This window comes from Gossypium hirsutum, chromosome A13 (assembly GCF_007990345.1).
Source record: "Gossypium hirsutum isolate 1008001.06 chromosome A13, Gossypium_hirsutum_v2.1, whole genome shotgun sequence".
Taxonomy (NCBI): Eukaryota; Viridiplantae; Streptophyta; class Magnoliopsida; order Malvales; family Malvaceae; genus Gossypium; species Gossypium hirsutum.
This window is the reverse complement of record NC_053436.1, coordinates 3,479,231-3,492,480: the sequence shown is the minus strand read 5'-3', so window position 1 is coordinate 3,492,480 and position 13,250 is coordinate 3,479,231. Positions and strand designations below refer to the sequence as shown.

The 13,250-nt window shown below is 32.5% G+C and overlaps 1 protein-coding gene, 1 non-coding gene and 1 pseudogene across 2 annotated transcripts; 2 read left to right on the top strand and 1 right to left on the bottom strand.

The window, feature by feature from the left end:
- Positions 1-1,623: 1,623 nt before the first annotated feature.
- LOC121212979 (small nucleolar RNA Z103) lies at positions 1,624-1,710 on the top strand. Its single transcript, XR_005908349.1, has one exon. It is a non-coding gene; the product is annotated as a small nucleolar RNA Z103 (small nucleolar RNA).
- Positions 1,673-6,725, top strand: LOC107913526 (anthranilate synthase beta subunit 1, chloroplastic-like; annotated as a pseudogene).
- An 877-nt stretch (positions 6,726-7,602) lies between these two features.
- LOC107913525 (probable xyloglucan endotransglucosylase/hydrolase protein 28) lies at positions 7,603-10,324 on the bottom strand. The gene is made up of 4 exons (XM_016842138.2): positions 9,640-10,324; positions 9,443-9,543; positions 8,777-8,985; positions 7,603-8,338 (listed from the first exon to the last, which is right to left on the bottom strand). The coding sequence occupies exons 1-4, from the start codon at positions 9,836-9,838 to the stop codon at positions 7,837-7,839; spliced, it is 1,011 nt and encodes a 336-aa protein (XP_016697627.1). The 5' UTR covers positions 9,839-10,324; the 3' UTR covers positions 7,603-7,836.
- Positions 10,325-13,250: the final 2,926 nt, after the last annotated feature.

The following is a 13,250-nucleotide window of genomic DNA, read 5'->3' as shown; positions in this document are numbered from 1 at the left end:
TCTTGTCATATTTCTTTATTATTCTTTCATATTATATACATTATTTAAATTATCATGTATTTTATTAACCTCTAAATGAATTCGTGTTCAAAATATTTTACGTGTAATTTGATTCGAACTTTCATTCTATAACATCCATTTCAAACATTATATATCTATCCCTAGTGGAGTCGCCATTGGTTTCATAAAACCCAAATTTTGTGATCCATTTTGTCTTATTCCAAATCAAATTAATGCGTTTTAAGCTAGTTTCACAATTTTTTTTTAAAAAACGCTTTAAAATGAAGACGAGATTCGATATTTGGCAATTCGCGGAATTGTGCCCTAACGTGTTGGGTTGCAATTTCGCGTTTGCTCGAAATAATCGAATATCCCTTCAAACTTTCACTCATGCCTTTTAAAAATTCTTTAAAACGAAGGCAAAGTTTGATATTTGGCAATTTGCGGAGTCGTGCCCTAACGTGTTGGGTTGCAATTTCTCGTTTACTCAAAATAATCAAATATCCCTTCGAGATTTCACTCATGTCTTCCAAAAATCCTTCAAAACGAAGGCAATACTCGGTGTTTGACAATTCGGGAATCATGCCCTATCGTGCTGGGTTGTGATTTCTCGTTTCTTCAAAACAATCGAATATCCTTCGGAATTTCACTCACGTTTTCTAAAAACCCTTTAAAACGAAAAAAATATTCGATGTTTGGCGATTCGGGGAACAGTGCCCATCATGCTGGGTTGCAATTTCCCGTTTGTTCAAAATAATCGAGTGTCTCTTCGGAATTTCATTCGTATTTTTCTAAGGCGAGGCAATGGTCAATGTTCGGAAATTCGAGGAATCGTGCCCTACTGTGCTGGTTTCGGTTTTTCTTTAGACTAAATGGTTGAGCATCCTTTTGTGATTTTCAAATTATAAACTTTCGGACGTCAGAAAAAGAAGATTTTTGATAACCAATTTGGGTTACTCAAATGTTACTAAAAAAGAACCACATTTCAAAAACTTTTTTTATTTTAGACATAAGGACAGTATCTAATCGGTTTGGTACCAATTTTGGGCGTAGTGAGGGTGCTAATCCTTCCTCATACGTAACCGACTCCCGAACCTGTTTTCTCAAAAATCCGTAGACCAAAATCGTTGTTTTAGTAGACCAAAAATGTTTTATTAAAATAACCAAATTATTAGGTGACCCGATCACACCAAAACAAAAAGATAGGTGGCGACTCCATATTCCATTTCCAAAAAGTCGATTCCTCCGTTTTTTTTTAACTTTTAAAATTTTAAAATTTTTTAAATAAAAAAGGTGGTTTTCGACAGCTACCTCTGCTCTCTCTAATTGGCTATTAAGAGAAGCAGAATAACGAATCGTAACAGTTGGGAATAATTATTGCCAAAATTACACCGTTTCCTTAAACAATGTTTTTCCCAACCCCCTCAAATACAAAATACAAAACGCAGTGTTCTACTAAAAGAATACCAAAACATTACAATAAAAAGGAATTAAGATTAATTAACAGAAATATGAAATGACAGTTACAATTGCATTCCATAACAGTCTTTTTCATTGGATAATCTTTTGCCTTCCCTTAATTCCCTTAAATTTCTATTTCCATTTTTCTTTTTCTTTATGAAGATGGAAATGATAATTATGTCCCCATATGATCGAAACTGAACATACATTGCCATTCTATTCTCTTTTCAGTGAGACTCCAAGTTTCTTATATTTTACTACCAACTCATCTCTGGTTCAACCAAAACCTTCCCTTTTTGTTAAATCCCTTCAAAACTCATCTCTATCTCACCTGTCAAAAGAAAACCCATTAATTTATGTACTTAGAAGAAATAAGTCATTGTTAAATTTTCATTGAGTCAAGAGTAAATATATTTTTAATTGAATCCCATTCAGATTTGAGGCATGGAAAGCATCTAAGGAGGATTTGGCAATTCACCTAAAGAGAACAAAAAGTGTCCAATTACAAAGCTTTTCTAAATAACTGACGGCCATGTGAAAAGCATTGTCCAACTTATTTTTCTATAAAGCAGAATCCCTGCAAGACATAAGACTGAAACTGATAAACCTTCCTCTCAGAGTCCTAGCGCCTTTAAAAAAAAAACTACTTTGCTTTGTTTCTTTGTTTAGAAGAAAAATGGCTGTTAATTTTGTTATGCAATCATCTCTGATTCAACCAAAACCTTCACTTTCTCTTAAAACCCTTCAAAACCCATCTCTGCCTCAACTATCCAGGCTCGCTTCTCCATCAAGTCTCTCTCTTCCTCTATTTTCTTTTCTATGGAATTTTTTTGGGTGTACTGTGTAATCAAAGAAAGGTTCTTTTTTGTTTTTTTCTTTGTTGTGGTTTGCAGGAGTTGGTTTCTTGCTAACAAAGAGAAGTGGGGTTGTTGGAAAATTATCAGCGTCGTCAGCTGTACCGGATTCAGCCTTTTCAGTGTTGGAGACTAAGCAAGACAGCCAGAATCCCATTATCCTCATTGACAACTATGATAGTTTTTTCACTTCCAATCTTTGCCAAATTTGGGTACATGTTCAAAATTTCGTGTCATTTTCATAGCTAATCGTTTGCCTTTCTTAATTGCCCTGCTTTAAGACTTGATTCTAGATATGCTGTTTGATTTCTTACAAATCGTTAGGAAAACAACAGGTAACAGAATTATTGATTAGCAGGTTTATAGTAAATTTATTGTACTTGTGTGTGAAAGAATATATTCATGCTTGTATATGATCTAGAAAGAAAATCCTGAACTGTTGAATTTTTCTTTTTTGGTCTAATTTTAGTTCTTTCTTTGAAAGTAAAGGATTATTTTTCAAAACTATTTACCTCAACGAAATTGTTGCAACTTTATTATCAGTGAGAAACATGATATGTCAAAAGTGATTCCTGCTGAATGAATATTCATATGGTGCAGTGAACTCCATTCAGCATCTTCGATACTGTTGGTCACTTGGTTTAATGGTTTTGACCAATGAATATCAATAGCATGAGACAGTTTTTTATGTTTATGGTGCTAGAAATTGGTCAAAGATTTCCCCCCGACAAGGACAAGCACAAGCACTGAGAAACCAACTATTAGGGAATAGAGTGAAATCTTGCTTCCAATGTTGGGAACCATCCTTACTTCAATCTTGTCTTTGTCCTTTTAAGCAGTAGACATGGTTCATTTGATTGCCGCCTTATGAAAGGGGTAAAAGGAGTTGATAATAATTTTCTGATCTTGAAATGTTGCCTTATGAATTTTTTGTTTGATTGCTTTTAGTCTTTTCTGAGTTGTGCTATTGACTAATTACAGAAAACCCTCAGAATTACATGTTATTTTGCAGTATTTGGGAGAGCTTGGATGTAGTCTCAAGGTTTGTCGGAATGATGAGTTAACCGTGGAAGAGTTGAAAAGGTAAGAATTTTAGCCTTTTGACTCGTACAATACTATTTACTTGTATAACATGATGGTCACTCGGGTGGTGAATGGTTATTAATTATCTTATATCTAGAGATTTTATTCATATAATGACTAGTTCTCCTGTTATATTGTAGGAAAAACCCTAGGGGCGTGGTCAGCTCCCCTGGTCCAGGTACTAGTTTGCCGTATTAACCAAAGCATAAGGATCTGTCGTATTTCAGCATTTTATATACTTTGTATCCATTGTACAGGCATGCTTAAAGACTCCAGAACATTATTGCAAACAGTTTTGGAGCTTAGACGATTGTACCTTTGTTAGGTGTTTCTACGGGAATGTGGTGCATTTGTGAGGCTTTCAGAGGTGAGTGTTCAAGGATAGCTTATGTAACTGTTATTCATTTAATTTCAGGATCTTTCTACATTATCTCAATATTTATTCTAAGGAAGCGACTTCCATAGTCGTGTATGTCTATCATGAAGCTGGGCTGCTTGCTGGTGGGATCTTAACATTATTTGTTTGACTTCATTGTAAAATGCAGGAAAGACAGTTCGTTCTCCATATGGTCTTAAACTGGGCGACAGTTGTTTGAGGAAGCTGGGTTGTTTACAGGATTTCCGAAGTATATACTTCTTGTCCCACGGTTTTTCCTTTTTAAATTCTTAAAGTGTGCTTAAATTATGTGCTCAAACTATCAGTACAGTCAAATTTGTTTCTTGAGCTCTCTTTTACCTTTCAAGTACAGGGACTCCTTAATAGCACTTTTCCCCTAACAAGTTTCAACTGTTAGGAAATTTTGTTTACTTTATAGGCAAAATAGTGGATAAGTAGCTGTAAAACATGTTTCAATTTCCACTGTTTTTTTTCCAATGCCCCTTGAGAAGGATTCTACACCCTGTCAGCTTTTGTTTACCAATGCTAGAGGGTTCCAATAGGTCAGAAAATCAATAGAGCTCTATGTAGAATGTGATCTATTTTCATGCAATACTGCATGTTGCACATAATGTGCATGGTTGACTACTTATGTAGCTAATCATGTCCTAAATTTGTTGGCCATTGAAAAACTAGTGGTATGAAAAAAATCTTATCTTCGTTAAAATCTCACATTGGCAAACTGAATTTGAGAAAGGTACAGAAGAAGAGCCATTTTAATTAGTGAAGTCTATGTTTCAGTTTTGCAAATCACCCTGCCGCTTTCAGACCTAGGTTTAGCTATGAGATTGGCAATGAAAGGGTGTTGAGAGTGAGGAGTCTATAAATATACCAAAAAAGAAGCCCAGTCATATGAAGTTCATATAGTGTCTTAGGGTATATGGTCACTATTGAGCATGTTGCAATGCTTACTTGGGAAACTAAAACCAATCTCTCTCACAGAAAACTGCACCTTGCTTCCCTCACAACCACCCCTAGCCCCCATGTGAGAATGTAATATACCATTACTGGGTGGCATACTTGGTCAAAACCTCATTTCCCTTTTCTGCTACTATCCTTCTTTATTTTTACTAGACATTTGGAAGCTCTATTAAATTACTCTTAAAAACAATTTCCAATTTATTTCATTAATTACACCTCAGATTATCAGCAATTCTTCCATTCCAAGCTGGCAGATGTCCCGGCGCCTTTCTTGATATGGATGGTTTTCCTTTGAAAGCACTCAAGGTTACTGCTTTTACAGAAGATGGACTGATAATGGCTGCTCGGCACAAAATATACAAGTATCTACATGTAAGACCGCTATCTATTTTACTTATAACGTATTAGCACAATGATTTTCTGAATGAGAACAAACACCTACAGTCAAATTGCAACTAACTGATTGGCTGGTAAGACTATATTTGCTGTGATGTAACTGATTTCTTTACTTAAATTAGATGCACTCCTAATTGATAGACTCACTATAATATTGATAGACTCACTATAATTATATCTGGAATAATTGGAGTGTCAATATAAGGTTAAATTCCCTGGTACCATAATTTCAATCTCTGGAGAATCATAGCTCAACCATGATACATGTTTGACCAATTACTTGTTTTAAGAACCATCTAATAAGGTTCTTTCTGCAATGTGCTCTATTCTCCTAATTTTATTAAGTTTACCAAATGATATTTGAAGAAACTATTCTATCATGTTGTTTATATTGATTTTTCTAGTGGTGTCTTCTTTTTTGGGCCAAAATAGTGTCTTCTTGTATACATGCACTTGCAGACATTGATACCTTTTAAATTGTAGTATGAAATGTTAGCTAACAACCTATTTTATGTTATTAAATCTAATAATTTCTTTCGTTTGTCATTTCCATTCATATCCTCTTTGTTGGCACCCGCTCCTCACGCCTTGTTGAAAACCAAAATGTCACTTGTTCTCATATTTATCAAAAAGTCTCTCGTCTCTTAGTTACCTCTGTTCTGACATTACTGCCTAAAGATATCAATGTAATAGCATCTCTAATGGCATCATAGATTCATAGGAGTACCCTTTCTTGACTTCAGTGCCTTAGACATGACACCCTTGGTTTTTGCAGCATTTTAGGAATTAAAATAGCTATTTTTTCATCTTAATTATACCCCTATATTAACCCCTATCATTGCTAAGAACATTTCTGCAATTCTAACATCGTCGTTATGAGACGGCCAATGATACTGTTCACAATATTATCTCCACATCTTCCACATACATTCCGTCATTCAATTTTAGCAATTTGTGTATACCTCTATATGATTTGATTCCATAGTCTGGTTATAGATAAAAGAATCTAAAGCTACCATCATAAAACAAGTACTTTTAACAAGTTCTTTTTGTCATCTTTTTCCTCATTTTATCACAAACTAAGAGTCGAGGAAAATAAGGGTCCCAAAAAAAGCCTTATGCAGAGGCTGTCCCTCATTGTTATGCTTATTTGCCACTTAATGAAGTATTACTATATCAATCTTTTCCATTTACTTCTCTTTATGCTCATTAAGTTGATTGAAAACCGTAGGGTGTTCACTTCAGTCAGGAGAGCATCATAACCTCTGAAGGCAAAATAATTGTTCAGAATTTCATCAAACTGATAGAGAGAAAGGAGGCAGCTGAATCCCAGAATTAGAGATCTTGTTCTTTACTGATATACTTTGGTGGTAAATGTGAGTTTGGTAGTAGAATTCGAAATTAGTTGGAGTCGTATTTGTGTTGAGAACTTTTCTGAATGCATCTCCTCTTGTTGCTGGAAAGCATCTTCTGGACATTATCCTTTTGGACTATCATTTATATTTCTTAACAGTTGTTTGTTATAGAAAAAAAAAATTTCTTGGGCATAACACACCATGGCATCGTTTTAATGATTTACATGCTATTTTTTACATCCATCTACTTTACATGGATTAGTAAGAGGAAGGGTTATACATACATGTGATACTATTGGACAAAGTCAAGTTTTAGGGTTTATAGCAGGTATGTATATTGATATTGCACTTGTTAGCTTGTGTTAATCAAATCCATTTTCTTTGATTTCTGTCACTGTTAGGGAAATGCAGGTTACAATCTGTAGCAATCAAAGATATCTGCTTTAAAAGATAGTGAGATGTAGCCTTTTCTTTTTGAGCTTTGCACATGATTTATGTCAGTGCTATGGATAACTATGAATTATTAGTATGTGGTCTAAAACACTGGGATTTCTTCATTTTTTTTCATTTCAATTTTACTCAATGAGGTTGAAATTCCAGTTCAGAATTGGCTGTCAAATGATATTGGAATCTAAGCACAAGTTGTTCCAAAATTTTGTGACCTCTATTCTTCACCTTATGATTTTGTGCAAATGCTTTATATTTAATGTCCTTGGAATGGATGAATTTATGTTCTTTAGTGGGCGAAATCAACATTTTTTTTTAATTATAAAATTTTAGATGTCAAAGTTAATTTTTTTTGTTAAAGGATTTAAATTAAATTTTTAGTTTTTGGATGGCTTAAAAATAGAATTTAGTAATATTTTTTAAAAGTAGATCTTCCCAACTTGTCACATCTAACCCTCCTTAGATTCCAACTACCCAATGGCATATACATATTGATCAGCAACATGCTAACAGACATATAGATAACCCCAAACTTTGGACATTAAATGCAACAATTTTGGGTGCTGCAGATGTCTCTTTGAACCACCAAGAGGGAAAGCAGAAAATGATACTTAAATTAACTTTTTAAAAAATAAAGGTGTTTTAAATCTGCTAAAGTATTTTATTTTATTGCATCAATAACAAAAATGGACATGGAAACCTAAAAAGGTATGGAACTATACACATACCCTCCACATCATTGAACATATATAATGACTCATATCACCCTCAATATATATATGTATATGTGCTGTGCTCTGCAGTCTTCCCCCTCTCTCTATACACAAAACTGATCCCCAAACTGAATGGAAAGGAGAGGAAAACAATGGTCAAACGTCTTCCATCAGATGGAATCAGCCTCAGACCGGCTTGCTTGCATGTGGTGGTGTCGTTTCCCATGGTGGCGCCTGCCTCCTCCAAATGTGACAGGATCGAACTTCTTCAGTCTTTCAGCTTCTCGAGGATTGATTACACACTCCAGAGGAGCAACCTTGTATCTGGTTTGGTCATAGCAGTAAGAGTATGTCATGTGCTTCCTCCTAAAGCTATCCATCTTGCTTCTTTGTGATGGGGTGATACTGGTTGTGAGTTGGAAACTTTGCGTGCCGTCACACCTCTTGGATGAAAACTCGATTGGATCAACTGCGCAGCCATGCAAAACTAAATCGGAGAATTCCGCTACATAAGGAGCATATTTGTAATTGACTCTATATTTGCCACCATTAGTAGCCCAATCAGATCCATCCCATATTGTAGCATACAAAGACATTGGCTTAGAGGGGAAATCTCCACCCATTTCAGCTGTTCTTTTGAACTCTCTAATGGGGATATTGTCTACATAAAATCTGCAAGCAAAAATAATTACCATCAGAAACAAAACCAACAATTTAGTTATGGTGGTATTAGAAGAAAACTTGGATGGATGTAAGAAGGGATGCCATTACAAGCAAACCAGACTTCATATCGTGTAATATATAAACATCCCAAAATAAGAAACCTTACCCTACATTACAATACAACCATCACATCAAAACCATAACTCTTCAAAACAGCATGTTCAACACTTAATCATACAATGTTCATAGGTTAAAAAAGTTGTGGATGGAGCAGAGCAGCATAACTAAAGGATTTAACCATTTGAGGAAAAAGGAAAGCAACACAACAACAAATTATAGGAGAGATGGTGGGGGCAATGCTTAAAGGGTAATATTCCCGTATCCATGTTTGTGATTGGGTCGGATGTCCAACACGAGTATTTGGGGATATAGATTGTGAATACTTACATGATGTTGGAAGCAGTCCAGAGAATACTGTACTGATGGAAATCATCAGCAGGATCAAACCAGAGATTGTATCTCTCTTCTCTGCCAGCACTGGTGCTTCCATTGCCATAAATATTGGTCTGAATCCTCCAATTTTTTCCTCTAATGTTACCCAAGAACTCAAAATCTATTTCATCATGGTTCTTCTCGAACATATCACCATTTGACATCTGTTTATCACATAAATTAAAATACATATTCAGGAAAATGAATTTCATTTATGAAAGAAGCCATCTCCTTCAACATGAAAAAACCATCTGGAAATTCTAATCAATCTGAGATAAGTTTAACATGTTCATAGTCATATCCATGTGTATTTTGATCAGATTCTTGAATAAAAATTTGAAATTTTTGTGACTTGAAAAGAAAAATCAAAGTTTTCATTCAAGACCCTATTCAAACTCCAAGTTGAACCATGAGAGGAAAGTGAAGAAAACAGTGCAAACTCATCTGAGTCTCATTAGTATCAGAATTTAAAAAAATCAGATTAATTAACACTAAATAGCGACCAAGAGCTTAAAAGGACTGTTGAGAGAGCTTCTAAAATAATTAACTGTTAGATAAATAGATTTTAATATAAAAACAAAAAAAAGGAAAGAGATTAATGTAGAACATAGATAAACTCACATAGAAAGCAACCACAACTCCAGCAGTGTAATCAGCAGGTAACTTTATTGAAGCACTGAAGTAACCATGCAAGTAAAGGTCTTGTGACACAAACCCCGACCCTGTTTTTCACCACCATCAAAAGCAAAAAATGTTTCCTTTTTAATGAAACAACAAAGAAAAAAAGGAGAACCCAAATCAGCAAAAAAGAAACAAACCTGTTCTTTCGTTCAAAGACAAGTGAACAGCTTTACCATCTCTATGGATAACTAGATTATCATCTCCAAACAACTGATTATATCCTTCATCGAATGAAAGAATTGGGAGCCCTTTTCCAGACCCAGAAGCAACAATAGAAACCAAACTAAAAAAAACCAAAAACAAACATGAACCCAGATAAGGTAACTTCATCACCATTTTTTTTTAAATCCTCTCTGGAATATGTGGTTGTAAATTTAGGGTGTTTGAAAGTAAAGATTATATATGAAGAGAAAGAAAGAGTATTATGGAAGAAGAGGGGGAAGAGATTGTTGAGAATGAAAGAAGAAGAAAGGAATAATAATATGAATAATCTCTCTACAGCTATGAGAACCAAAAAAAAAAAGAATAAAAATTGAAAAGAAATACAATATAGGCAGGTCATTTTATTGGGAGACTGAGCAGGTGTTAGCTGTTCATATGTAGACAGGTTTTTTTTTTTTTTCAAATTATTCTCCCATTTTCTTTTTCTTACTTTTTTCATTTTCAACATCATTTTCCATCATATTTTAGAAATTTTATTTTTTATTTCAAAAAATCATATTAAAGCTTCATGGGTTTTTTTCCTAATAATTTTTAGTGACAGGAGCTTTGAGAAATCAGTCAAGAGTCAGAACTGAGAATTCAGAACAGAGTCAGTAGGCATGAACTCTTTTTACTAGCATGTCCATGTCCTAAAAACTAAAGGCTTGTTCCCACTAGCATTTTAAGGGTGAACATACAATTTTATATCAGTATTTTCAAATTAAAATAATTGGAATTTTTTTTCAAAAATTTTGATTATAGAGGTTTTTTACACAAATCCCATTAAAATATTAATTAACTACTTAAATAATATGAGATTAGAATTATTTATCATAATAATATGCAATATATAGCGTAGAACTTTGGCACCAAATCGTCATTAATAACGACGATTTGAACTTTTTAAAATAATTTTTGGTCTCAAATCGAAGTGACAAAGATTTTCTATTTTGTGAGACGGATGTTTGATTTGTCAAGAGTACGGGCAAGCAATGGTCTTGGTCTCCAAAAATTGATAAATTCGATACAAAAGTCTTTCAAATTTTATAAAATTATAAGTTAATATAATAATAAAACTATAGTATGTTTTCAAATTATTATTCATTTTTAACCCATAAAATAATTTTTCTAGCTTCGCCTTGCAAATCGTCCACTAAAAATTTAAATAAATAAATAACCCATATTAGTATTCAAAAGATAATACTTTGATAAATAATTGAAGAATATATTATTTTAATAAATAATTATTATTTTTATAATATTTTATTTAAATAAAAAAAAACCCTCTCCCCTTTTTTTTCTTCTAATTTTTCCATTCAAATCTCATCCCAAGGCCTGTTTATCCCATAAAATAACAAATTTCGTATACATATATTTTCTTAAATTAATAGAGTATTGATTTTTTATTATTTCCATATTTTTTTTATTCAGTTACTATTTACATTTAAAAATATTCATTTTAGCTGACTGAATCTTAATTCGATTGGCATGAGCGTTATTAATAATACAAGAGAATATGTATTCGAGTGCACTAAAACACATTATCCTCTTATTTATAGATTATTCTAAATATTATGTCAAAAAGAGTAGATACGATCGTAACCTACAATGAAATTGTTAAAAAAATAAATCTAATTCTTTAATTTAATGTACCACTTGTTTGAATTTTTGAAACTTGAAAAATTGAAAACGAAGAGCTTAAAGAAATACAAGGTTCTTGTGATGCATTTAAATTCACAAATATGCAAATACCATATTGGAAAAATCAGAAACTGATGAATTTCAAAATCATGAAAATATTTTCATGTAAAATTCAAATGGGTGTTCATCTTTATCCCACCCATATATTGCCAAGGAGATTGGCTCAACTTTATCTTTAAAATTACTATCTTAAATATCACAATACATTGAATTCATACATGTATATATTGCGTATCCAAAGAGGACTTTAGTTATAAGGTTAGGATTTTCAATAATTACAGACAAATCTTTAAAAATATATTCATAATTTATCAAAATCGTATGATATAAGAGGAGTTTCGATTATATCTATTTAATGGTTAAAAAATCCTGTTTTAATCAAAGTCAAATAGTAAAATGAAGTTCCATATGGAGTCTACTTGTGTGGTATGGTTCGTACTGCGGAGGCGAACGTCGCAACCCCAATCCAGTTTTGTGCTTAATTCGCCCCTATAGATCCTCTTATTTCTTCAACAAATAATAAGATTCGGGTCACACAAACTCTAACGCTATTCATATATTGGAATTTAATTTTCGTACTTTTAGTTTTAGGAATATAATTCCTTTATTTTTCGAAATTTGAAATTTAAAAGTTCGCATAAGCATTTTAATTTTGCAATAAGCATTTAACTTAACTGATGATATTATAAAAGTTGAGGTGCCAAATTATGTCGAAATTAAAATATAGAGATTAAATCTCAAATTTGAGCGAATTAAAGAGATCGAAACTAAAATTTAACAATTCTTATATAATCTCAAAAATAAAAAGACTAGAATTGAAATTTCACCGTTATATTATTATATTATAAGATATTATTGTGTCATGTATTCAAACTTAATTCTATTCTATTAAAATGATATTCAAATAAAACTTTATTAATATTATCAACTCTAAAATTTAAAATTTAATCCAAATACTCAATATAATAATTTATGCATTTAACTTCTAATTTATATTGGAGCAATGTTATTAAAAAATTGGAAAGCTTAGAATCTTCAAGCAATAATTTTCGAATTTCAATGCCCAAACATTTGTTAAGATTCCCCATTTGATCATATAAATGAGGAAATAAATAGTAGTGGCATAATGATCATTGATCACTACTTAGTAGCACATATTAAAAATGCATTAATTATTGGTTTGGATGATATCAGTTTTTTTTTTTACATAATGTTTAAAATTATCTACAGTTCCTCCTTAATCTATAAACAGGAGGATAATATGCTTCAGCGCACTTGAACCCACGTCCTCTTGCATTGACAACAATGCCCATGCTTAGGGGCAAAGCTGGAAATTTTTTATAGGGAGCTGAAATTAAGTTGTAATTTTTAGGATAGTAAAAATGTATTTTTACCATTTTAATAGTCTCGATCTTTACAAATTTTAACGGGTTAAATCAAAATTTTATCATTTTAAGAGGTCAAAGTGTAATTTTATCTTTATTAATTTAAAATTTTCAAATTTTCAAATGACCTAATTGGAAAATTTTCCATTTTAGGGAGACCTAGACCTGCCAGCCCCTGGTTTTGCCCCTGCCCATGCCAATCGAGTGTCTGCATAGTATTTCTAAAATACTTTTTATATTTATTTTCATATTCTTAATTTTATCCTTTACTAAAAAATCTTGATACTTATATAAGGAATTGACTTAAAAACCACTTTTTCTATAAATTATGAGTTAATACCGGAGATTTATATCTTTAAAGCAAATCTTAATTACTTTGAAAAAGATGACCCCACCTCTTAAAAACTATTAAAATAAACTACTTTGTTTCCCTTATATGTATTATTATTATTATTTCATTT

Bases quoted from the DNA above. Each gene is read 5' to 3' on its own strand.
- LOC107913525 (XM_016842138.2), bottom strand. From the start codon at position 9,838: ATGGTGATGAAGTTACCTTATCTGGGTTCATGTTTGTTTTTGGTTTTT. The intron at 9,544-9,639 runs GTTTGTTTCTTT...GGTGAAAAACAG, and splicing joins GTCTTTGAACGAAAGAACAG to GGTCGGGGTTTGTGTCACAA. The intron at 8,339-8,776 runs GTAAGTATTCAC...TTTTGCTTGCAG, and splicing joins TGGACTGCTTCCAACATCAT to ATTTTATGTAGACAATATCC.